At 43.4% G+C, this 27,055-nt stretch overlaps 1 protein-coding gene across 1 annotated transcript; it reads left to right on the top strand.

Moving 5' to 3' along the window:
- Positions 1 to 11,093: 11,093 nt before the first annotated feature.
- On the top strand, positions 11,094 to 26,083 carry PDIA6 (protein disulfide isomerase family A member 6). Its single transcript, XM_074820062.1, has 13 exons — positions 11,094 to 11,166; positions 14,026 to 14,167; positions 15,333 to 15,390; positions 16,105 to 16,231; positions 16,928 to 17,034; positions 18,317 to 18,450; positions 18,863 to 18,977; positions 19,928 to 20,068; positions 21,226 to 21,310; positions 21,403 to 21,475; positions 22,551 to 22,709; positions 24,811 to 24,907; positions 25,609 to 26,083. The coding sequence occupies exons 1-13, from the start codon at positions 11,133 to 11,135 to the stop codon at positions 25,675 to 25,677; spliced, it is 1,341 nt and encodes a 446-aa protein (XP_074676163.1). The 5' UTR covers positions 11,094 to 11,132; the 3' UTR covers positions 25,678 to 26,083.
- Positions 26,084 to 27,055: the final 972 nt, after the last annotated feature.

Genomic DNA, 27,055 nt, shown 5'->3' with positions numbered 1-27,055 from the left:
AGAAGACAGAGAGGGCTGCAAAAAGTATCCTCACTTGAACATGGTGTAACTGGGAGAAGGTTTGGGGTGCCCAGTCCGAGGAACACTCTAGAATTAGGTTTAGGGTCAAGTTGAGAGAAAGTCAGCACAAAACTACAGCTGTAGGGGGACACAAAAGTATATTCCAAAGCAAACTAAGGGCTAATGCGCTAAATCTTCTCTAAGGAATATTTAGCTGTGTTGATTTGGGCTGGGGTAGAGTTAATTTTCTTCAGAGTAGCTAGTATGGGGCTATGTTTTGGATTTGTGCTGGAAACAGTGTTGATAACTGCGAGATGCTTTAGTTACAGTGCTTACACAGAGTCAAGGCCTTTTCTGCCTCTCACATCACCCCACCAGCGAGTGGGCTGGGGGTGCACAAGAAGTTGGGAGGGGGCACAGCCAGGACAGCTGACCCCAACTGACCAAAGGGATATCCCAGACCATACAACATCATGCTCAGCATATATAAAGCTGGGAGAAGCAGAAGGAAGAGTGGGACATTCGGAGTTATGGTGTTTTGTCTTCCCAAGTCACTGTCACACATGATGGAGCCCTGCTTTCCTGGAGATGGCTGAATACCCGCCTGCCAATGGGAAGTGGTGAATGAATTTCTTGTTTTGCTTTGCTTGCGTGCACAGCTTTTGCTTTACCTACTAAACCATCTTTACCTCAACCCATGAGTTTTCTCACTTTTCTTATTCTCTCCCCCATCCTGCTGTGGGGGAGTGAGCAAACAGCTGTGTGGGGCTTAGCTGCCAGATGGGGTTAAGCCACAACATTAGCCCAGGGGAAGCTCTTAGCTTGGGGATAGTGTGGTTTATCCCTATCAGAACTTTCTAAACTTCACTAAAATCTTCTGATTCAATAGTGGTTAAAGAGGTAGCATACAACAGCACCAGTAAAATCACAAGGAGGTAACATGTCACAATGGAGGCAACATGAAGCAGTGTTAAATAGGTGACAATTTGTTGCAACACAGAAGAAGGTGCCATCTATAGGATTTTTTTTAATAATGCTTAGGTGCTTTACAGAACTCTTGTGCGTTTGTGCCCCTACTCAGTAGCCCTGAGTGAGGATTTTACTGACTGTCTCCAAGCTCACAGACACGGACACATGGCAACTCAGGCTGAGCACAAAGAAGAGCTTGTAGGAAAATATTACAAACTTCTTACAAAGTAATGGCCACTGATGCTCTCTGTTGAATAGCAACTAGTCTTCTTAGCATTACCTCAGTAATGAATAACCTATCCTGTTGTTTTCTAGCATAGTGTTGCCATAAGTGTCTGTTGGGTTATATGCACACAAAATTACTGACACTCGTCTTCAGATGTTCTGCCAAGATTCCCATCAGCTAAAAGCATCAGAGGTGCCATTGAAATGAAGAGATTCTGCTCCGTTTTGTGAAGGGCACGTAAACAGACTGAGAAATGGCACAGTGACATCTAGTGGGTATTCATTGCATTAGCTGATACCTAGCAATAATTCTGGATTCATTAGGGCGGTAACCTGCACCAGTGCTGAAACAGAGGAGTATAAAAACAGCTAAAGGGCAGGGGAAACTGGGCGGTCTACCCTTCTGCCTCCTTCTCCACTGCAGAGAAAACTCCTGGCATCAGGGGCCACCCCCGAGGCTTGGCCGTTATCAGTAGCTCTTCCAACAAACACCTTTCATGAACTCGTCCTTACATTTCTTCCCACCTCTCCTTCTTCTTCCACACACTCTAGTAAAAAACTTCCTTGATCACCTGGATATTTGTACTATACAGATATTTGTTATCTATTTTCACCTACCTACTCAGCATGTACTCATTATTTAGGGACTGTTTAGTTTGAGGAGGAGAAGGCTGAGGGGAGACCTCATCACTCTCTACAGCTACCTGAAAGGACATTGTTCAGAGGTTGGTGCTGGTATCTTCTCACAGGTAATTAGCGACAGAACAAGAATGAATTGTTTTAAACTGCAACAGGGGAGGTTTAGACCGGACATTATGAAAAAATTTTTCACAGAAAGAGTGGTCAGACAGTGGAATCGGCTGCCCAGGGAGGTGGTGGAGTCACCATCCCTGGATGTGTTTAAGGGTCGTTTGGATGAGATGTTGGGGGATATGGTGTATGGGAGAACTTTGTAGAGTAGGGCTGATGGTTGGACTCGATGATCCCAAGGGTCTTTTCCAACCTGAATGATTCTGTGATTCTGTGTGATTCTGTGAAATAGGTCATTCCAGTTCATCTTTCTAAACCTCTGTCACCTTGATGCCCTTCTCTAAAACAATTTTAAGTTATTGGATTCTTTTTTTAGCAAAGCAGTTTCAATTTTTTTGTCATGGTGCAAATAGATGCAGGCTTATATATTATTCAACTAATGAGGAAATTTCTGTTGCCCATTAGCAACTCAGGTTAGAAATTACAGAAGAGCAAACAAGCTTGCTGGTAGCTGTCCTATATAAGCTTCATTCAACTCCATCCCCAAAATAATCAACTTCTTAATAAAAGATAAGCATTTGACAACATAAAACTGCAATACGAAAGCAGGCCAAAGAGTCATCCAGCACTGTACCTTGGAAGAAGCTAATAACAGCAAAAAACAGTTACATTTTCCCAGCAGTCTCAGCCCTCATTATTTTGTGGTTCAGGGACTTTCCATGACAGGGTTCATGGCTAACCAGCCATGAGTGGCTTTTCTTTCCATGACTCTGTCCCGTCATTTTTTTAATCCATTAAAATTTCTAACATTCAAAAAATCCTGCAGCAAGGAGTTCAATAGTTTAACTACTCACAGGAAAAAGTATCTGCATTTCTGGATTTGAACAAAATGCCTTTTGTTTTCATTTGTTGCTTCCTAACGACTAATTCTAGTTCACGTATTACACAATAAGCAGCTGTTCCCTATCCACTGTCTCCATGCCACTCACAAATCAACTCCTTCACTTTTACTGTAAGTTAAAATAAATCTCCACAAGGTTACAGAGAACAGATTCTTACCACCACATTAACCTGTAATGTATCAATGTGCTGCTAGTGAGGCAGTAAATTACAATTTTTAATAACTTCATCTAAGTCATGTCTCCTTCTCCTGGAGTCATGTGGAAGCAGAAACTAGCTCAGCTTTTCCAATCCATACAGTGCCTTTACCTTTGCTTTATGTTTGCTGCTCACCAGAACTAACTGAACAAAAATCTATTGAAACCAGGCAAAACTTGCCATGGTTTGTAGGGGGGTCAGGATTACACCTCCAGGTATTTCTAGACTTCAGTGGCTCAGAGTGCCAGAGGTTCAAATCAGTCTCCCAGGCAGACTGGCCTGCAGTTCCCCAGACTCAATCTCACCAATCTCGCTCATTGTTCCCATAAGTCTTTGATCTACCTCTTTATACTTAACAACTTCTTTCAGAATAATACTGTCTGTGGATCTCATTGATGCATTTTCTTCCTTGGGTTCCTGATCCTGGTTCTAACAGGATACGTTTCTATTTTAGTGTGACCTTGCCTGTACTGTCTACAGCCTGACAGGCAATATTCAGGCTATGCTTTCAAAATGATGTCTCACATAGTTTAGTCCTGATACCATTTTTTTGAGCTTGAGTTTCCCTTCACTGTCTTTTATCATTTTTTATAGTGTCCTATATGCTTTCCTACCAGTGCAGTAGATGAGCCACATGGAAACACCTGTGCCTTTAGGACAAGGCAGAGCAGTCAATCACAGTAGAAACGCAATCTGATGGCCAGTCAAAAATACAGCCTGCCATTGCATGGAAATACTCTGGCGGAGTGCACTGCCATCCTGGACTGACCGAAGTGAAAGGAGAGGAGCAGGATGGGGCTGCAGCACCCTGCCCCATCAGCCAGCACCCCCAGGGACACAGGGACCACTGGAGCTGGCTGGTTGTGCAGGTTCCCTCTTCCAGCCAGACTGGGCTTCCATCCATCCAACACAAACAACCTAGCAGAGATTTGCATCTATAAAACCTCTGAAATACTCCACTGCCACATTTGGTATTTTCCCCTTCTTTTTACAGTTTCCCTGGGTGTACATACACTGCTGTATTTTTCAACTCCCTCAATATCTACTTCTCTTAGTCTTGTTCCACATGATTCTTTAATCTTCTTGATTAACCTTTAAAATAAACACTTCTGAAAGCTCCACTATAACACAGGCAAAGTCAGGCCTTATGAGACATGTGTGCTGTGGTTTAAGGCAAACTCTCCTGTTCAGGGGTAGAAGAGAACCACTATAGCCCGGAAGAGCTAAAGCAACTGCATTTCTATATTCAATGACTTATTAAGCAAGACACCAAGAGGGGGAGCTGAGGCAGACTCATGAGATGCACATGAGATGTCTGAGAACACAGATTTCTGCAGAGATACCTGTTTGTAACAAGATATATGTAGCTTCAGCCCTTCAGGGACAACTAGAAATCATCTGATTTTTTTTGTTATTTACATTCCCTGTAATAGAATCTGACAGGAATTTTAATTCAGGTCTGTGGTGCCGGCCCTTAGATTTTCAATGGGCTGATGCTTTGATTTTATTGAGCGAAGATGTTAAATGGCCACAGAGATGCTGTGCATATACATGCAGTGCTTGTCTAGCAGAGTTACAGTGATTAGATGTGTAGAATTATGCACAGCTACTAAGCAAAACCCCTTGAGTGGTAAAAGCTTACCTCATCAGAAAGCCTTGCACAGAAATAGTTTGTCATGCAAAATAAAGCTTTAACTATACTAGTAATGCTGTGTCCACTGAATAAGGCAGATGGCAGGGATGGGTCTTCTGAGGGTTAATTAGGACCACTGGAGGTGATCTTCAGAGCCAAAGTTAAGTCTGGTTGCTCAGGGTCATACTTAGCTGAGTTTTAACACCTCCAGGGATGAAGGTTCTAAATTCTCTGTGCTCCAATGTTCCAAGTCACTCTCAAAGTGAAAAATGTTTTCCCAACATCTAACCAGAATTTCCCTTGTTGAAATTTCCCTTGGTTGCAACAATTCCTCTGGTTCTTTCTCAGGATAGGCATAGTCAGAATTCAAGCTGCAGGACTAAGGTTCTCCTCACCAAGGAGAACAAGCTGTGCTCAGGGAAATTCACAATGAGCTCCAAGGCCCTTCTATATAACAGGTCAATCTATATGTGATACACTCAAATCAAACCTATTTTTCTTAAGAAATGATAGCTATGCTTACTTTATCACCACAAATTTTTTTCTTGGCCATAATGGTCAAATAAATCAAGCCAGCCATTAAACTGAAAAATGACAAGAAGCTTACCTTCCATAATATTAGGTATCTATTATACTTGTCTTTTCTTGACAATCCCAAGGTGACTTGCAAAACAACAGTCAGTCTGGCCTTCTATACAACTATATACGATTTAGACAACCCTGAGATTCAAGAGGAGACTGAACTTGCATATTTAGCACAAAAGTGAGGCCCAACTGCAGTAATGTTAATCACCTGGATCCTAAAGGATCCTGTGGTCTGGGGTATGGTCTCCTCACCAGGCATCATGTTGCTTCCTGAAAAAGTTATTGGTTTAGTTGAAATGGTTTTGTGTAATTTTTTCTTTTAATCCAGAATGTTCCGGTGTATCTGTCAGGAAGAGGCTAAATATTTTATTTAGCTGCGGAAAATACTGTTTCTTTGCTGCCAAACCTTGTTAGATACTTCAAGCTAGAAGGTTTGAGATTAGCTGTGCTTGCAAGTAGCTTGGTCAAGCTCAAGAAAACAAGAGAAATGGACCCACGAGGACGTTCAATCTTTATCAGCAAAACAAGAATTAATTTTTCCATTCTGTTACTACTCCCTGTTTGGAACTTGGGCACAGGAGGTATTGTCATCATATACTCATCTGGACAAATTTTGGAAATACTCTCATGCATTAACTAAGTGATTTTGAAAAGCTTTTGTGCCTCTGATATTCCAAACTGGATGCTCATGTTCTATAATCCTCTTCCTCCCATAAGGAATTTGCAATACAGAATCACAGAATCATCAAGGTTGGAAAAGACCTTGAAGATCATCTAGTTCAACCATTAACCTAACACTGACCGTTCCCAACTACACCATATCCCTAAGTGCTATGTCGACCCTGCTCTTAAACACCTCCAGGGATGGGGACTCCACCACCTCCCTGGGCAGCCCATTCCAACGCCTAACAACCCGTTCTGTAAAGAAATGCTTCCTAATATTCAGTCTAAACCTTCCCTGGCGCAACTTGAGGCCATTCCCTCTTGGCCTATTGCTTGTTACTTCATTAAAGAGACTCGTCCCCAGTTCTCTGCAACCTCCTTTCAGGTAGTTGTAGAGGGCGATGAGCTCTCCCCTCAGCCTCCTCTTCTCCAAACTAAACAATCCCAGTGCTCCAGACCCTGCACCAGCTTCGTTGCCCTTCTCTGGACACGCTCAATGTCCTTTTTGTAGTGAGGGGCCCAAAACTGAACACAGTAATCGAGGTGCGGCCTCACCAGTGCCCAGTACAGGGGTAAGATCTCTTCCCTGTCCCTGCTGGCTGTACTATTTCTGATACAAGCCAGGATGCCATTGGCCTTCTTGGTCACCTGGGCACACTGCTGGCTCCTGTTCAGCCGGCTGTCAATCAACACCCCCAGGTCCCTCTCTGACTGGCAGCTCTCCAGCCACTCCTCCCCAAGGCTGTAGCACTGCTGGGGGTTGTTGTGGCCAAAGCGCAGAACCTGGCATTTGGCCTTATTGAAACTCATGCAGCTGGCTTTAGCCCATCGCTCCAGCCTGTCCAGATCCCTCTGTAGAGCCTCACTATCCTCGAGCCGATCAACACTCCCACCCAACTTGGTGTTGTCTGCAAACTTACTGAGGGTGCACTTGATCCCCTCACCTAGATCATCAATAATGTTACCTGAGAAGGGTTGTGCCCTCTCTGATCTCCTGGTATCTGGTCTGAGAGATTCTCTCCTGCATCATCTGCTCTCTTGCTGCTCACAAGTTTCCAGTCAGCACAGAGGCAACCTCAACAAACTAGATCCTTATTACCCATTTTCCTTTTGATGATGAAATATGAGGCTTCAGTCTATGGTATCTTAAGCTCCTAAAAGTCAGGACTTTTGGGGTCCTGCCAGACTCCTGCCTCTGAACCTGCACCTGCCCTTATGCAAATGGCTCAGGGAATTGAGATAGGTGAAAATGAACACTGTTGAAAATAAAGCAATTAGCTTTCAGCTGGGTGTCCCCACATTCCTGCTGTCACTGCTTCCAGAGGCACCGGAATGAAATGATGCCAGACTAGTAACTTTGTCTCCGTCAGCACTGGCCACTCCTCCCAAACTTCTACACTGGCAACGCTAACACTGGTCTGGCAGCTATTAAGGTTGTAAGCACTAAGAAAATAGACCCTTGCTGTTGTTTCAAAGGTGTGCCTGTGTTCTGGAACACCTGAGTAACAGAGGCTTCACAGCTCAAGGGAGGGACCTCTAAGGTATACTGCAGCCAACAAGTATTTATAAAAGGCCACTTCTGAAAATCCTTCTGAAGCATACTGCAATCATGCTGCCTCTTGTGTGGTCCAGCTGAATGGCAGGTCACTTTCTACAGCAGTGTATGTCATTTGCTACCCAGCTCATTTGTTACCAAGACATAACTTAAGAAATGAGACATCTGGTACTGGAAAACAGAATGCCTTCTGCTGTTATGCATAAAGAGTAAACTTCGTATTGGTGCACCACATGATGTGGCTACATGAGCAGGTCAGACTAGGTGCATCTAAAACTACTGTTTTTTCAATGACATTTTGAGAGTCCAGAAGTGATTATAAAATGACTGTGTAACAAGCTAATCCCAAATAATTTATGATACAGAAAAGGGGAATGTTGGGGACCTGAATGACCATGACAGTAAAGACTTGGGAGAGAAAGGCTCCCCTGAATAGGGGAATGCTCCATTTAAGTAATAGAAGAGGAAAGGTAGCTGATTACAGCTGTGGTGGGGATAAGGCTAAAACAATTATATCTAGTTTAGGATAACACTGAGTTCACTCCTTGTGACAGCCTCATCCTGATCAAGGTAAATGGGCTCTGAAGCTGACGATGTCTGTTGCATCTCTGAATAGCAGATGCTGGAGCCTGGAATATTTGTAGCGCTACACCTGCCAGTTAGTGAAGGCCCCTCAATTTCTGCTGCCTCCAAGTCTTCCCCTCCTTCTTCAAACATGGTCAGTTCTGGTCATGTGTATGAAATGAGCCCAGCAAAAGGCCTTTTTACAGCTTCCAAACCTTCACCTCAGTCTCATCCTAAACAGATAATAAGACTCACTAAGCAGAGAATAGCTTGTCTTAAACTCCATTCATTGTTCCTTCTGAGGCCGTGCAGCAGCTGGGTCCCCTCTGCTAGCAACAAAGCCAGTTGTTCCAGGCAGCAATCCTTATCCCCACCACTTTTTACTAGCTCTAAGGCTTCCCCTGTTTTTTCTGTCTCCAGAAAAAGCTTCTGTCCATTGCCTTCTGGTAATTACAAGCCACTAAGATTAAATGCATGTTAATAACACAAATGACAAATGCTCCTTCAGGTGAAGCTTGCTTTACTGTGAACTGCATTCCAGGAACACTCAACCATGTCTCAGTTTTGGTGTCAGAAAGTACCCAGAACTTGTAAAGCCAGAATCCCTGTCCGTCATACTCCTCCTACTCATCTGCCAGGGCAGGAACCAGGCACTATCCCTGCAATACAAGAATATTCCTCGCATTTATAACATTAATCCTCTTGCTGCCTGTTCTGTACAAGTGTTCTTCAAACACTGTATTTCCTTTCTCTGGTAACTGATTTCAGATTTTGTATCAGACGGCTCCCTGCACACATCCATGAGGTCCCACAGACTCGTACATGGAACGATGTCTGCTGTATCAGTGTGCTGACCGTGGAAATCTGAAAAGTCCCTTCTAATCCTGTCCCTGCAATTACCTATGCATTTTTAAATACAGACTCAATAACCTGTCTCCCTGACCTCTACAGACAAAGTATCTTTCCATTATTTCCCGTTTTATGTAGCCATGAGTCACATGAGATTTTTTGCCAGTAAAATCACAGAAGTTCATGCCGCAATGGACAAACAGCATCTAAATCTCTTTCAGAGGCTCCATTCAAGTACTGTCTTCACTGAGGTAGTAAAGCCCCATGCGAACTCATTCAAACCCTGAATGCGTTTTGTCTGAAGGCAGCTCATTTATCAAATATCCTGTATCGTTGCCCTGTTTTCATCATTATTTATCACTCCACTAATATTTGTCTTGGTGTGGGTTTTATCAGCACTATCTTATGTGTATTTCCAGAACACACATAAAAATGTTGAATTGCTCCTGGTGTAGAATTGCTTCCTGTAGAAAGTCACTAGGAAGTCAGTAAACATCTGTGTTAAAAGCTTCTTATTGGGCAATAAGTACTTTAACACATGCTTCTTGGTGCTATAGAAACGTTAAACACTGCCATTCAACTTAGTGTTGCATGACACTGATGAAAAATAAAACACACTACCTCTATGCAGTTCCTTCTATTAGCCACTCCTCCCCTTTATCAATGTACATGCCATAAAACTATCCTTTAATTATTTCTGGTTTTGAGGATTTTACCTGGAGCTAATGTCATACTAACCACTCAGTAGTGCCCCAAGGTGTCATATTTACTGTATGCATCATACTGGTGGAACATAAAAGCAACTTAAGAGAAATACTCCTTCCCTTAGGAAGAATGGTCTGCAAAGCACCTCCTGTTTGCTTTAGGAGTCAGTAAAATAAGAGGTATGTTTTATATTAAGATCTAGGAATTGCCACAAAACTTGAACCTGCCTGCTCAGCAGGCTGCATTTTAATGGATGGAAATGCCAAGGTGTCAGCATTTTGTAGCCATTCTGATCAAAACTTTTATTTCATGCATTCCTGGGCCTCCATTTCTGAAACAAATTGAGGGTGAAAATGGCTGCTTATTCTCACTACCATGTTAACCATTTCATACTCTTAAAAAGCAGGACAATTATACTGATAAGTGCTACTTGTGAGCATGAAGCAAAGAGTGTGTGAATGGGGGTAAAATTTAGACCACTTCAAATCCAACTGCTGAAAAATTCTATTTCAATGGTACATTAAGTCCAGCTACTACTAAAAAATAGTAGTACACTATTAGTACTAATAGTACACTAAAAAATTCACAGCTCAATCATGGAATCTTATCTCTGCAAAAGCCTTTGCCTGGATATATGCCCACCAACAACACAGCCCCAAGCTCTTAGTACCCTCCTGCAATGTGTGACCATTACAAGAGGGGGACAAAACCACCAGCTTTTTGAGTCAGTTGCTCCCGGAGCTTTTGAACTGGGATGCCGATTTTTTCATACAAAATTGCCTATGTAATACATGTTGTGCTGCTGGACCCAAATTTTCCAAGTCTCTGTTGGATGCAAGCAGGTTATCCAGGTTTTAACAGCACTTGTATCAGCATGCACCAGTTCTCCCCTCCCCCTACTTTTATTTCCCCGGCCTACAGCAGATGCAGCCGGGCTAATGTCTACTTTTACATACAACCTTGTGATTTGCAAACAGGTTTTTTTTCAGATCTAGATGCCTGCGTCGCTTTTTCACAGTGACACCCTTTAGACTGTTAAGACCTTGAGACTTCTGTTTCGCATTTCCAGGCCGTACAAAAGCAGCCCGGGCACCAATCCAACAAAACACTGGCCTCCCTCCTTCCCATTCAAGGCCTGGGTGGGTTTCAGCCCAGGCCCAGACACCCGCCCCCAGCGCTGCGAGGCGGGGAGTGGCTGAGGGCATTCTGGCTGTGAGAAGCTGCTGGAGGCAAGCGGAGCGCCCCTTCCCCGGGGCAACCTGCTGAGGGCGCTCACCAGGCACCGCACCTCTGCCGCCCTCCTGCCCCTGGCAGCTCCCGGGCAGGACCGGCCCGGCCCCCCCCGCCACTCAGCGCCTCTTCCGCCCGCCCGCGCCCCGCCGCGGCCTGACGCGGCCGCCCTCCATTGGCTGCCCCAGTGCGCGAGCGCCGGCACGGCCAATGGGCGACGGCCACGACGGGAAACGCGCGGCGCGTGGGTGGGGGGCGGGGCGGACGGGCTCTAGTAGCGGCAAGCGGAGGGAGCGGGGGGCAGCCATGGGGGCGCGTGCCGTGGGCCGTCTCTGGTGGGGTAGGAGCCGCAGAGGGGCGCGGGGGCAGCCTGCGGGGGTGGGGGTGGGGGGGGCGGCGGCGGCAGCAGCAGCAGCAGCAGCAGCAGCAGCAGCAGCAGCAGCGGGCCGCGGCTTCCCTCCTCCTGGGCCCCGCCGGGGGTGTGGGCCGGTGGCGGCGGGTGGGAGCTGGGGACGGGCTCGGAGCCGCCGTGCGCCCGTCTGCCGCTCGGGGAGGGGCGAGGGCTGTCGGCCGTGCGGGCCGCGCTCCGGGGTGGCCGGCGGTGGGGCGGGTCACTCGTGGAGCGGGGGCAGCGCCCGCAGTCGCGGTCCGGCCGTTGCCGGTCCGAGCCGCTGTGCCGGCGAGGGGCCGCGGGGCGCACCGCCCACGGTGCTCGGTGAGGTACCGGAGCGCAGGTAGGCAGCCTAAAGATCCCGGCAACAACAGCAGGAAACAGTGCTTGTCTGTCGCCCTAATAAAAAAAACCCGCATTGATTTCCAGTAAGCGGTGATGTTTTACTTGCCTGGCGGCCCTGTCCTGGAATCTAGTGCTGTAAGGGCAGTAAGAAAGTAATGGCTGAAGACAAAAGGAGGAGTCCGTGGGGAACTGTACTTCCTCTTCCCCTCCCCCTGCTGCTGAGTCTTCTGTGCTGAATAAATCGGTAAACCTGTTAAGTAGTCCCGCTCGGACCTTTTTATAGAAATACTGAAGGTGCACTGACACTGCACGGGGCTGAAAGGGGAAGGCTCATGTGCAGGGGTGTGTGAACTTCAGCACACCGAGCTCTGCTGCAGGAGGGGTGGGTATGTCGAGGGGAAGGTTCACAGAATCATCATCATCGTGTAGCAAAAGCTTTTTTTCGCAGATCCTGAGAGTTACAACTTAGCTTTTTGATGGGGACTAGTACTACCAGCATGGAGCTGCCTTAGTTGGTTTTACAATACTCCTGTCTATGTAATTTGGTTGCATTAGAAAACAACTTTTGAAATCAGATTATCTGAGATTTTTTTTTTGCCTTAATATCAAGGACGGATTTGCATTTTCCTGGCTTAGATGTTTGTAGGAAAATGGCCTTTTTGTTTGCTGAAGATGAATTAAACCTTGAATATTTCACTATAGAAAGGAAAATTATGCCACCAGTCCATGAGTTTAAAAAAAAGGCAGTAATATGTGACTAGGTGAATTTCACCATGTGCTTTCTGTCATAAGTTCTCTTTAGCAGGTGATTTTGCATAAACTAGAACTTACTTATTTGAAGTGACAGAAAGGGCCGAGTGAACACTGTTCAGCTTGTGAATGTAATCTTCCAGAGATCTATTCAAGTGATGCCAAAATAGGCTGATTTCAATTTAATGGCCTCACTCCATCTAGAGGAGAATTTCTCTCTTGAGAGTGACTGTAGCACTCAAATAGCTTTTTCCATCCTTATTTTCTTGCTCTACCCCAATGGCAGCTGCTACTGTAGGTCACCGTAACATGCTGTGACAGCCACAGATTGCCTTGGAAGTCAGTTCTCCAGTGCTGATGAAGTGCTGCTTGTGTGTGGGCTTTCTGAAGGGAGAGAGCCAATCTAATGTGTAAATCTGTTGGTAGAAACCAACTAGGATCACCCCAAAAGAAAAGGGTTGGGTCCTAAGGCTAGAAGAAGCTGTTAAGTGGGGGAGTGGTGCAATGGATGGGGTGCTGGGTTGCAGTGTGGCAGTTCAGTCCTGATCTCTGGTTGAGTAACCTGAAAGATGTTATTTCTGTCAGATTTTCTCACCTGCAGAATAGGTGTAATGAAACTGGCTTTTCTTGAGCAGAACTGATAATGCGTAGGTGATGCTGTGCAGTGTGTACCATGTGCTGTAGAGTTTCTGCATCACTGAACTGTATCTTTCTCATGTTCAGTATTGAGAGAGAATATGTGGTTTCCTATGCAAGTTATTAACCACTTGCAGCAAAGGTAACTATTTTTTGCCCAGTTCTAACTTCAGTGTCTGAGCTCTTACTCCCTCCAGTCTTCGGTGGATTAAGAAAAGTCTTTTGCTGTGTGGGTTTTGCTACAGAGATGCTTGTCATCTTTCATCAAGTCATCTCTTAATCTCCCTGACTAGGTAGAAGGAAGGATTACGAGGTTTTATGTGCAGAGTCTCAAGCAATAAGATCCATAAGTAACCAGAAGTATGAAGTCTTTCTCAAGAGAAAGCAATTTCCTTATACCTTTTAATGATTTTTTTTTTTTAGCATTCTAAGGGTGCTTGAGTTGTTAACCAGAGAGATTTAGCTCTTGTTTTCCAGTCTGTTGCTAGAGAGATAAATCAATGGTAGTCTAAGATCCTCATGAGCAAAAATGAAGGAGCTTCTTACACTACCAGTCCATCAAGTGGTGGTCCTAAAATCAGTGTAACTGTACTAAGACTAGTTGGGACAGTCCTGCATTATGTGTGATCCTGTGAAAGATGTGTTTGAGTGCCTGCTGTGCAAGAGGTGTGGGCAGTTACCTTAGGAGTTTGTATGAGAAAGACCTGAAGAAAACCGTAGCTGATCATGGAGATCCCTGTGGAAGTTCTGGTCTGGTACCAGTAATAGTTAGGGTAGTAGCTTTGACAGAATGCTCTCCGGATAGCCGCAGGAGGAGTAGCGTAACTCCAGCTCGCTTTAGGCACAGATAATATATTATATGATCTTGTGGAATCATGATTTAAGTGAGGAGGGAAAGCATATATCTCACCTTAACTTCCTTTTTTTTCCTGGTCAAACTGGAATCCCTTCCCTCCCCACCCCCCCTTCTTTTTTCCCCCTGCTAATTTGCAGGGAACGGAGAGATGATTTAGCCATGGCAACAAGAGAATCATAAACGTTCTGCAGGAATGCTGATTGCTTTGCTTTTTTTTGTAGGCACAGTGAGCTGCACGTTATTCCTGGCAGTTAACGGTTTATATTCGGCCAGTGATGACGTGATAGAGCTAACACCAACTAACTTCAACAAGGAAGTCATTCAGAGTGAGAGCCTGTGGCTCGTGGAGTTCTACGCCCCATGGTAAGAATTACAGCTGTGTACTTGCTTGCTCTTATCATGGAGGAGCAGCCTAGGAATCTGCTGCTGATCAGTCCAGGGTTTCATTTGGTTGTTGGCAGTACAGTTATCAGCTCGACGGCCTCCTGACTAGCAAAATTGCTGTAGTTGGGATTCCTATTTTAAATATCCTCACAAGGGAAAAAGGCAGGATTTGGTTTCAAATTGGCAATTAGGATTTAATAGCAGAACCTTATATGCCACTCTACTATTCAATTTTTTTCTGCAAAAATTAGTATTAGAAGTGGCTGATCAAAGTGCAGTAGGTAAGTGAGTCCCCTCACTTCTGTCTTTCTGAACCTGAATCTGATGTGAAAACACATATTGGAGTTTGCACTTAGAATTTCCAGTTTCCATTGAAAAATACTGCCTTTGTGTGTCTTAATTTAGCACCTCTATCTCCCATCCTGCTCATGTCCAGAGCATGGAGTCTCTTCCATGTAAATTCTGGTGATGTATATTCCATCTTTGCACAAGTCCTCTGTGCTACTGCTATCCCAAGCTCTATATTCTGGAGAAAGGGGCCTTTCATTGCAATGGCCTGACTGTTTGGACAGAGGTTTAGGGGAAGCTTGCTGTGTCTCTTCTAGTATTGCTGCAGCTTTACAGGCAACAGGAAGCTTTACTGAACAATGACAATAAAGTGTAGAACAGGTAGATTGGCAGCTCCTCTTTCCCCACAGACTTGTGATGTTGTGATTATACACTAGTTGCAGGTCAGCTGTTGATCTTCTCCCTCAAGCACCTACAGGAAATTTGCCACAAATTCTTGCTCCTTAAGAAGTTACCTCTAGAATAATTTTTCAGGCCTCATTACAGGTCCATTTTGGCTTGCAACAAGCAGACTAGTGTGCGAATCTTTGCATCTGTGTTAGGAAAGCCAGGTAGCTTTTGAGATGTGTGTGTGTATGCACTTACATAATACATGTGGAGGTTTTTCTTCAGAAGTCTGAGTGATGATGTGATGTGGCATAGCCTCTTCCCCTCTTTAGGAGTAGATCTTAAGTCCCCTACAGTTTGCTGTGAGTTACTGTTCTGTAATTGCAAACCCAGCAAGACCACTCTGTACTTTATGAAATAGTTGTCAGTTCTGAATGACAATTACTGGTGGGATTTTTTTTTCTAAAAGGTGTGGTCATTGTCAAAGACTAACGCCTGAGTGGAAGAAAGCAGCAACAGCATTAAAAGTAAGTAACCTTTCCAATGTGCTTGTGGCAGTGGATTGAGGAGAGTTTGGCTGTTTGTCATATAGCTTGGAAACATGGAGATGGGGTTTGGTCCCCAAAACCATATCACTTTTTAATCATACTTGTCAGAGGCACTTCAGTCAGGATTTTTGTGGGTTTTTTCTTTTTTTTAAAAGAAGTCATTGTATTATAGAGGAAGCAAGTCAATTCTGTCCCTCTGAATTCCCATTACTGTTTTCCAGGGCTGCTTTCAACAGCACCAGAAGACATTAGAATCCAGCAATCCCCCAAAATAGCATGTTTCTCTTTTATTCCTCACTGTCCTGTCACCTGCCTCTGAAGTACAGGAACAGCATGAACTGAATATTTGAAAACAGTTTTGTAAGCTGTTGGTGATGAGTATTTCTTCAATTACAGAAAATTTGGTCATGATTTGCTGAACTCTTGCCTATGTAAAATATATTCCCCTTCTTTTTAAAACAAATAAAAACAACAAAAAAAACCTCCAAACAATTTTAAATCTAGTGTGTGAGGATGAAGAAAGAAACGAGCATGTATGATGTTCTGTAGTTTAGTGCTTTTAGGGGCATAACACCTCTCTTCTGGTGACTGTTTTCTTGCTCTCCTAATAACTCTCTCCAGCATACACAGTATATAAAAATGTGTTAAATCCCTGTAGAAGGCTTGTCTTAATTTTTGTTTTTATTTCCACAGGGTGTAGTGAAAGTAGGTGCAGTAGATGCAGACAAACATCAGTCCTTGGGTGGACAGTATGGAGTCAGAGGGTTTCCAACTATCAAGATATTTGGGGCCAATAAAAACAAAGCAGAAGATTACCAGGGTAAATGTGGTGCTCTTTCGCGTGTTGCATGTTTAAAAACTTCCCTGAATACAGTAATTATGGTAGCTGTTAATGCTGTCTTGTGTAGTATTTCCTTCCTGTCTAGTGCTTGTAGTAACTCAGAGACAGATGGGTGGGACTTGTTTGACCAAACTGTGCATGTCTTAGCATGGGCTAACAGTCCCACCTGCAGTTTGTAGCTGATGGGGGTTGATAGGCAGATCCAAAGAATTATTTGTAGAATCATACAATGGTTTGAGTTGGAAAGGATCTTAATGATCATCCAGTCCAACCCCCCTGCTGTGGCCAGGGACACCTTCCACTAGACCAGGTTGCTCAAAGCTCCATCCAGCCTGGCCTTGAACTTTTCCAGCGATGGGGCATCCACAACTTCTCTGGGCAACCTGTTCCAGTGCCTCACCACCCTCATGTTATTCCTTTCTTCCTGTTTACTGGGAGCTTGCCACAGTCAGCCCCCATCAGATAAGGTGGGTAGTTGAAAAGCGGAGTGAAGTCAATCCTGCTGTTTGTGTTTAAGTCAGTGATGTCCCACCACTAGTACCATATCAGTCATAGCCCAGTCTTGCTTTTCCTGAAAAATCCTAAGGGTAAGAGAATATTAAGTTTGTAATTAAGTCAGGGCCTACCTTAAACTGGATTTTTAATGCTTTAATCACTCATTTTGCTGCATTACAGGTGGCAGGACAAGCGATGCTATTGTTGATGCTGCTCTAAGTGCTCTTCGGTCCTTGGTGAAAGAGCGTCTTAGTGGCAGAAGTGGAGGATATAGCTCTGGGAAACAGGTATTTGAGGGAATGTATGTTTGTTTTCAACTGGAGACTATCCTGTACAGGAGATCAGAGCTTGTGGTCCTGACTCAGTTCACAGAATAGTTGAAGTTGGAAGGGACCTCTGGAGGTTGTCTAGTCCAGTTCAGCTGCCCAGTGCAGGGTCAGCTAGAGCAGATTGCTCAGGGCTTTGTCCCATCAATCTGTGAGTATCCTCAAGGCCTGAGGCTCCCCACAGACTGCACTCGTTGGGTAACCTGTCCCAGTGTTTAATCACCATCACAGTAGAAAAGTTTTCTCTCATGTTGAAATTAAATTCTTGTGTTTCAACTTAGACCCTTTTTGTTCTTTCACTGGGCACTGCAGAGAAAGAAGTCTGCCTTTGTTTTCTTTATTCCCCTCCACTCAGATATTTATATACATTCACAGGATTCATGGTGAGCCTTCTCTTTTTCCAGCTGAACGATCCCAGCTTTCTCAACCTCTCATCATGTGTCAGATGCTCAAAGCCCTTAACTAGCTTTGACCTTTGGCTGGACTTGCTCCAGTGTGTGCACATCTCTTATACTGGGGAGCTCAGTACTAGACCCAGCACTCTGGGTGTCTCACACAGTGCTGAGCAGAGGGAAGGATCACCTCCCCAAGTCCTGCTGGCAACTCTGCCTAGTGCAGTTCAGGAGGCTGCTGGCCACCTTTGCCACAGGGGTGCAGTGCTGGCTCATGTTCCTCTTGTCTACCAGGACCCCCAGTTCCCTGAGTTTTTTTTAATTTGGTAGTGTTCTGAAGTTGGCTTGCTGGATTTCTCCCTGAAGGTAAATTGAAAAGTTTGTCTCCTACTACTGTTTCTAAATTATGGATCAAGTACACTCCAACATCCTCGAGTTGGCTGGATAGAAGACCTGGATGGACTGTACTCCATAGTGTGTATTGCACTCACACATTTGTTTTGCCTGGAAACCAGGGCACAGTGGGGTGAGGGGGCTGGAGAGCACTGTGTTCTTGGACAGATCAGAGCATGAAGTGTGGAAGCGTTCCCACATATTCTTGTTTGACCTGATTTTTCTCTCTTTTTTTTTTTTTTTGAAGAGAAGGTTCGCTTGCTGGTTTTTTTGAAAGTGCTGTGGGAGTAGGCTGTGTGTATTATCAGCTCTAAAATGGGAGAGTTGTATGACCTAACACTGCCTGGTTTATATCTCATTCAAATAAAGACCGTTTGGTACGACATGACACACAGGAGAAGGCTTGTGTGGGAAACCAATTTTGGTTACTTATGTGAGGGTCTGTTTGTTTCTTACAGAGCCGGGAGAGTGGAGGTGGAGATAAGAAGGATGTGATTGAGCTGACTGATGACAGCTTTGATAAGAACGTCATAAATAGTGACAATGTGTGGATGGTGGAGTTTTATGCCCCGTGGTGTGGGCACTGCAAAAAGTAAATGAGGTTTTTCTTTGACAATTCGCTTCCCATTAGTGCTCGTTTTTGTGTGATACCCTTAATCCCCTAAAAGAGACCTTGCATCTCTGGCATATCAGAAGTGGGGTTTTCTGTAAGGTGCTTTAACAAAAGTGTGTGGGCTTCTCCTGCTCAGGACACCTTGGTGCTGTCCTGGCTGTGCTCCTCGGCAGTAAAATTCCCAGTTATTGGGGAAGTAAGATCCAGAAGTTACACTAACCTTTTCATTCCTTCAGATGCAGGACTTCAGTCTCACTTGGAACAACCCTCCTAGCTGTCATTTTCTGCAGAGACTTTTATTTTTTCCCCCCGAGTACGTTACATAATGTTGGAATGTGGTAACCTTTGCTAGCTCTGAGAGCTTAAAGTACTTGTACTCATTGTTTTTCAGCCTGGAGCCAGAATGGGCAGCTGCTGCCACCGAGGTGAAGGAGCAAACAAAGGGAAAAGTAAAGCTGGCTGCAGTAGATGCAACAGTCAATCAGATGCTGGCAGGCCGATATGGGGTGAGTGTGCTCTGCAGTGGTTACAACTTCCTTTCCATATCTAGTAAGTCAGATTTCCCCTTAATGCTTACTGAATTGTTCCTTGGTCTGGTACCACTCAAATGTTTTGTGCTGAAGATAACGTTAAGTGACACATACCATTTTTTGACAAATAATTAATTCCTGAATGTCAGTAACAATATAAATAAATGGGGTGAGAGAAAAGGAATAAATCTGGATGTTGGTGATGATAAAGGCTGTTTATTTCCATAAGATCTTGTATAGCATTGTCATCTGAAGTGAGAGGTCTCTCCTGTCAGACTGGTTGTATGCTGGCTGGGCATCTTCAGAACCCACCCTTGTATCTGTACAGCCTGAAGCCAGTTATCAGGAATCACTCCCACAATATTAGTTGCCCAGATCAGCTATGCTGTGCCCCCAAAGTAAACTGATATTATTTAATTTTTAATACGGTACAGGGAGCTTACAGTGTGCTGCTTGTTTTCCCTGTTAGTGCACATGGCTGACAGTCAGCAGGAACACTGAACAAGTTTTACTGGAAGTGTAGCAGAGGGAGCTTAAGGTCCACTTGTTGCCCTGTAGGCACAGTGTTATCCCCCCCACAGACAAATCAGGAAACTAATGTCTAATAAATATGAAGAGTTCAGATAGTCATCATGGTACTGAAACCTGCAGTGCTTGGTGCAGCTGAACTGAGATGAAGCCATTGCTGATTCATCAGGCCTGAACTTGAAACAGTGTTTCGGTGTATGTTAACTTTTTGAATTATGGCACACTAGAAAGCTACAAAATTGTTCAAGTTCAGTCACAGAATCACATCATAACATGCTGTGGGATTTGATTCACATAGATGTTAAATCTCTTCCTTTAATCTAGAACATATCAGAGTAGCAGATAACTTCCACCATAAATACTCAGATTTGAGCTGATGGCTTAAATTTGTCTTGCAGATTCGTGGATTTCCTACCATTAAAATCTTCCAGAAAGGAGAAGATCCTGTTGATTATGATGGTGGGAGAACTAGATCTGATATCATTGCTCGTGCTCTGGATCTGTTTTCTGATAATGCACCACCACCTGAGCTCCTGGAGGTACTTCTACATTGCTCAAATTGCTTTTCCATTATATTCTTTGCAGCAGTTTTTACAGGACTGTATTAACTGTAAATAAAACAGCTTAAGTGCGCTGCTTGGGCACTGTTTTGCAGCAGAAGGTCAAGGAAGATAAGTCTAATTGTTCAGCTTTCTGTTATTTAATTTTTACTATGAAATTGTTGTTGACTGAAAGATTATCAGAATTGATACAGTGACAGGATGATACCAGGGTGTCTGAATCCTCTCTTGAGGAACAAGTGAAAAGTTTGGGTTCTGTGCCCCATCTTTTCTCTTACAACAAGAGGACGGGGTTTTGTCACTTCTCATTTTGTCGGTTGAGATGCATGATGACTAATCTTGCTTTTCCAGAAAAACTCTACCCTCTGTATGGTGACTTCCAGTTTCAGCTGATGTTGGTAGATTTGAAACTGGGGTGAATGCAAGACAATCCATGGGGGTGCAGGAGGGAAAAACCATTTCTACCATTAATACATTTTTTTGAAAAGATACTTCTAAACTGTGTTAATTTCATCTTTGTCATCCTTTTAAAATTTCTATTTTTGTGTATGCTTTACAATGTACATAATGTTAGTACAGTAGTACATGTATATAACTGGGGCTGTATGATTAGACATTTTTTACTGGTAGGGGTGCATAGTCAAAATTTGCAGACCACTGATGTAGATAAGTTGGCTGATTCCTTTTTAAGGTAGATGGCACAAAACTGGTATTGCTTTTGTTAATGTCGATTAAATGTCCTCATCTTCAAGTGCTGCAGCCTGCTGGCTCTCCTTATGCTAGCAGTACCATGAATGAAACCTACAGGCATATGCATAGGTCTGGGTGTGCTGTTCCTTGGTCGAAGGACAGTGATTTTTGAGCAAGAAATGACATCTTGCTGTGCTTTCTGCAAGCCTTATTTGGTACTGCTTACTTTCCTGTTGCTGCAAGTCTCAGTAAGACTTCCTGAACTCTTTGTAATTAGTCTTGTGCTGGGGGACCAGTGAAGTAGGAGAGGCTTGTAAGCTTTTGTGTCAGGTTGTTTCAGTGCTTATTACCTTGTGGGGTGGAGCTAATATGCTGTTGGAGGGAAGTGCAGTCACAGCTGGGTAACCAACTCTTACACTCATTGACTTTCTGCCACTTTCTTCTAGATAATTAGTGAAGATGTTCTGAAGAGTACCTGTGATGCTCATCAGCTCTGCATCATTTCTGTCCTGCCTCATATTCTTGACACAGGTAGACATGCAAGCAAGCAGATTTCTGTATGAATTTGTCACTCAAACATGCAGTTGTGTTTTTTAACTTGTCCAATTCTGTCTAACAAACAGGAGCTTCAGGGAGGAATTCTTACCTGGATGTCATGTTAAAAATGGCTGAAAAATACAAAAAGAAAATGTGGGGGTAAGTGTCATTGTAGACTGGTTGTCTAGGAAAAGATGTGAGTATTTTTAGAGGTAACAGGATAGAATTTGTATGATAGCAATTTATCTGCAGATAAGAGTTGCTCCTTGTTCAGGATTGCATACCTTGGTATTTCACTAATGTGGGAGGGGATGCTGTGGCTTTATTCTAAAACTGCTGATTTTTTTTTTCTTTTTGTCCACCTCTCAAATCCTGCCTTTACAAGTGATATCTAAGCATTGATAAGATCAGGTTAAGCATCTCTTGTCCTGAATCTAAAATATTTTAGGGCAGTATTTACCTAGTTTCTTTTAGAGTCTTTTGCTAGTCAGTGAGTCTGCCACTACGACTGCTGAAGTCTCAAAAAAAAGTGCAGTTTTATTAACAAGTTTGATGCTTTCAAAGAAGCAGGCTGGCAGGCTTTGCCTTTTCTCCTCCTCCTCTCAAGTGGAGGTTAGGGTCTCTGGGGCTTCTCTAGGAAGTGAGCATTGTTCTGGCACACTGACTGCTGTGAAGAGAGCTGAATGGCATGAAAGCCTGGGGCAAAATGCTGAGATTGGCTGATTCCAGAGGTTCCTCAGGGGACTTGCTAAGCATTAGAGGAACAGAGACCTCACCAGTGAGGAACTAACACTGAGTGAAATACTGGGCTTGCAGTCTTTGGTCAGAAATCCTCTACAGCCGGATTTGGACAGTACTTTGCCATGTTTAAATCTGTGACTTGAGCCATCTTAAGCCTTCCTTAATATAAGCTCAAGTATAGCAATTTATTTGTTCAGATTGGTAACATAGTTCTTTCCCTGGACTTCCTTTTGTGACTGTTCTGATCTGGCTTTCAGTGTCTGTGAGCATGGGGCTGGCTGGCATAGAGGTGCTGTTGAGGAGGGGCTTTCTTCAGTTACATGGTTCAAGATTGGGACCCTGCTATTCCCTGCTGACTTCAGTAACAGTTGACACTGTCAAGGGCAGTTCAGAGCCTGGCTTGAACTCTGCAGGGTTGCAGGATATGTGTGACTTCAAAATGATTGTAGTGCCTATCCTAACTATTAATTTTCTATTTTATCTTTTTCTCAAGGTGGCTGTGGACAGAAGCAGGTTCCCAGTCAGATCTTGAGAGCTCTTTAGGGATTGGAGGCTTTGGGTACCCAGCAATGGCAGCTGTTAATGCTCGGAAGATGAAATTTGCCCTTCTGAAAGGATCATTCAGTGAGCAAGGGATTAATGAGTTTCTCAGGTATGAAATCCTTAAGTGACTTAAATCTTTCTGTAACTGGGGCTGTGACTCTTTAGATGAAAATCAGGCTCTCCTGGATCAGATGAGACTTGCACAGTTAAGACAAAGAGCATTCCCTGGAGTAAGGGAATGATTTGAGTGGGGATTGACACTAATAAAGCACTCACTACCTTTTTGTGGTGGACAGAATTAAGAAGTTGGCTGTTTAGACTTAAATGGTAGTTTTAACACAGCTCTTGAATTTTTCAAGATCAAAGCTCACTTCTAGTTCTCTGGTAACCCAAGGAATTAATGGGACTTGGTAATCAATACTATTTAATTCACATGGTGCATTCTGATTGGGAAGTTCCCAGTTTGGGAATCTAAATGGGTGTTATTGAGGTTCTTGAGGTTCTGTGTGTTGATCTTTCTGGTTTGGTCTAGTCCTGTCTTCCCATTCTCCTGGCATGTGATAAACTAATTGGGGGAGCTGAAGCAATCCATCCAAAAAGTCAGTAGCTCTCTGCTCAGCTCAAGTTCCCTGAAACTGCCTTTTGTGCAGTTTGGCAAGAGTCAGTGCTGTGAAAAATTGAATGGGGAAAGGAAATGGAGAGGAGGACAGAAGGCAGCAGCAGCACTGAAATGGAGCAGCTAAACTTAAGCTTTTATTTAAGCATGGTCAAAGTGAAGTTGCAACTCTGTTTCTGGGTAGAACACCAACTGGTATAAGGTATGTAAGAGCCTTTGAGAGCTTATGCTAGCAGTGTTATTTCCATGTCCTTGCTTAGAGGATGGCAGAGGCATGGGCTGCCTGGGGCAGTGGTGGAGTCCCCGTCCCTGGAGGTGTTTAAGAGTTGGGTTGATGTAGTGCTTAGGAATATGGTGTAGTTGGGAACTGTCAGATTAATGGTTTGACTAGATGATCTTCAAGGTCTTCTCCAACCTTGATGATTCTGTGAGGACAGTCAGAACTGCAAAAGCAAACACAACAGTCTCTCCTCACCTTGCTGTAAGAAGCACGTTAATTGAACTCTGTTTCTGCTGGATTAATGGAAACAGTGCTATATTCTCTTAACTGTGCAAGTGATGAGAATTTCTTCTTAATGCCAGAAAGGGAACATTTTCAGAGCATCAGATAAAATTTAGGATTCAGATAAGAGTAATACCAGGCAGTCTATAGTAATTCATGTGAGAGAAATGCCTGCCTTTCTCTGACATGGCAAACTCTCTTAGTCTATAAAATTCATCTTGGTGAAGTCTCTCCTGGTGAGGGTGGATGGTGCTTCCAGGACACAACAGCTAATTTAACAGCTTATACTGCATTAGATAATTGGTTTGGTATTGCCTAACTACAGAGCAGTTACTTGCTAGAATAATCTCTTACTTGAGACTTCAGCTCAGCTATGCCTAGAGAAAGCAGTACAATCACATTTGGTGTAGCTGGCTGTTAACTCAGCTTGCTGTATGCAGCTTTTTTAATCTAATAGGCAGTCTCAGCCATGTTGACAGAAGTAAGGAAATCAACACGGAGAAGACCATAAAAATTGTAGACTCCACCTAGGGAGGAATACAGTCTTACTTGCCTCTGAAAGAATGCAAAGCAATTAGCTCTTCAGGATTTTAATGTTAGGCTTTTTGAGCAAGCCTAACTAGCAAGTACAAAATGGAGAGTCAAAGCAGAAGCTGGTTACCTCTGACCCATTGTAACCTGTGGAGGCTTAGTCTCCACTAAAAAAAAGATCACTAGCAATTTCAAGTAACAGTTGCAGGTGACTTCCAAAACTAGAATTATAGACTCCTCTTGGAGTTGCCTTAAGTGATAAACAACATTACTGTTAAAGGGGCTGTATTTGTCCGTGACTGTTACACTGCTGAAATACAAAATAGTGTAGCTCACGTAGTTGGTCTCTTTGGATCCAATTGTAAATTTGCAATGCTGCTTTAAGGGCTCTTATCACTTTCTCCTTCTCAATTTGAAAAGCTTTTGCTTCCAGACAGTTTAGACTTGCTTCAAGAGAGGAGATCTCAAAGTTGACTTCCTTTTATCTGAAGCAGGCGTTGTTCCAGGTGGATGGAGACTAGAGAAATTTCTTAAATTTAACTTCTACTTTTTTTTCCTCAGGGAACTATCTGTTGGTCGTGGCTCTACAGCACCAGTGGGTGGTGGAGCTTTCCCTAAAATTCATTCAGTTGAACCTTGGGATGGCAAAGATGGTGAGGTAAGAGGTGCTCCATCTCTAAGTGCTGATGATTTGCTAGCTTCAGAAGTGACTGGGTAGAGTAACTAAGAACTGGCAATGTGGAATTTCTTGTTCTTCAAAGATTGTGGCAAGCTGTGTTGATGATTTCCCGCTATCTAAATCCTGCCACCAGACCAAACACCGGATTCATTGTCTGACACTGGGGACAGATACTCCTGCCTAGCTGTTCAGGGATTCAATTTTCAGATTATATCCTGAGGCTGAAATGTGTTATTACCCAAGGGAGGTGGTAGTGTATGCATTCAGGACCCAAATGTGGAGACTTCGGTTGTGTGATACCCTGACCTTACCATTAAAGTCTTAATGTCAGAAAGTTTTGTAAGGGAGAGCCTGTGTCATAAATAACATGGTGATTAAGCGTGTTCTTAAGGTTCAACATTGCTGTAAAAAACAAAAGTCGCTACAATCCTTTGATCTACTTCAGATGGAATTAAAATACAGAATATGATAGTAGTTTTGTTACAGAGTTTATCTGTATTTGCCTTTATCTGGAGTATTTTTATTAGTAGAAAACAACCTTCTAGTCTAAACTCTGACCACTTGTCTTGTTTATATACTTTATATAATACTTTGAGTTTTTGTGAATAAAAGAGATGACAGGGGGGAGCTTTACCATAAGGGTTAAGTAACACCTGCTCAAAACTTTCTCTTTTTCACAGCTTCCAGTTGAAGATGATATTGATCTCAGCGATGTGGATCTGGATGACTGGGATAAAGATGAGCTGTGAGATCTTCAGGAAACTTCTTTTCTTGAGAGAGTTTGCACAGCAGTTTAACCTGGTTCACAGTCAGATGGATATTCCAGTGGCCTTTTTATGGAGAAATAGCACGTGCCACACTGTGCTATTTGATGCACTGCAGCAGTGAACTGTACACATCTCAAGAAAACATTGCAGAAATTCTATGAATTGTCATAACCAGTAAACTTGATTGTATTCTGTGTAACAAATATTTTGAGGACAACATGGGTATTTCTTTAGAACATCTTGGGTTTTGTTTTGTTGATAGTGTGCTGTTTTGAATGTTACTGGAGGCTATTAGTGTAACCAATTTTAAATGTGATATTTTTTTCATGGAGGTGAAACCTGGTCAGCTTCTGTTTCAATTAAAGAATAAACCAAAATATTTTTGACACACAGTGTTAGTCTTGTATAGAGTAACAAAGGTGCACATGATAAGCTATCCCATTTTGGATGACTTGAAAAACGAGCTGTAGGATAGAGAGGCTGGTGCAGAGGGGAGTTCCTAAATGACCTGCTTGCTGTGAATGATCTTGACAGTTTAGCCTAAAGCCTGATTAGACTGACAATCTTAGTTTAAATGCTCTTTAGTCTTCCTTTTCCTATTCCTTCTCAGGGGCTTTCTCTTTCTTTGTGCCAGACTTCCTTAAGATCACTCATACAGTGGAAGATGGTGGCTGCTGCCATGGGAGACACCAGCAGCTGTTAGTCTTTTCCCCAGGATTAGTGCTGAAGCTAATCTCTGTTTTAAGGCATGAGGATTTCCAGGTGCTAACAGAAAAACACCATGGTGCTGTCTCCAGCAAATTGGGTAATATTTCTTCACTTCCCATCTGGCATTGCTTTGATTTGAAACTGCTATTTCCTTGGAAGGGGAATCAGGACTGGGGATGGTTAGTGCTGCTTTTTTAATAAAAATACTATTTTGTTGCTCTCCATGTTGTGTATTGCTGTCTAGTGAAGTGACCCTTATGTTATGGGCTTGCTTATAAGTAAGGAATGTGAGAACTGAAAGATTCCCTTCCCTTCAAGGAAATAATATGGGTATTTGTCAGATAGTGTCTGTAACAGATCACCCATAGCTCATCCCTGTGAAAGGCAGCATAAAAACCACTGGTTGGCCAACAGTAACTTGACTGCTGATTTGGTACAGGAAGTGTGTTCCAACTCCTAAGTCATTCCAGCAGATCAGATCTAATGGAACTGTTCTAACTGAAATATCTTGGCATAAACTAAACTAATGAGTACTGGGGACTGTAAGTTGTACTACAGTACACAGCAATTTTGAGGATTTTTCTTTTTTTAAATTAAACTTTGAGTTTTGCTCTGCTTTCTACTTTTTCTGCGTTTTTTAAGTATTTTTGTT

This window comes from Strix aluco, chromosome 3 (genome assembly GCF_031877795.1).
Source record: "Strix aluco isolate bStrAlu1 chromosome 3, bStrAlu1.hap1, whole genome shotgun sequence".
Classification (NCBI taxonomy): domain Eukaryota; kingdom Metazoa; phylum Chordata; class Aves; order Strigiformes; family Strigidae; genus Strix; species Strix aluco.
Note: the sequence above shows the minus strand (reverse complement) of the source record. Positions and strands in the feature narration are given on the sequence as shown.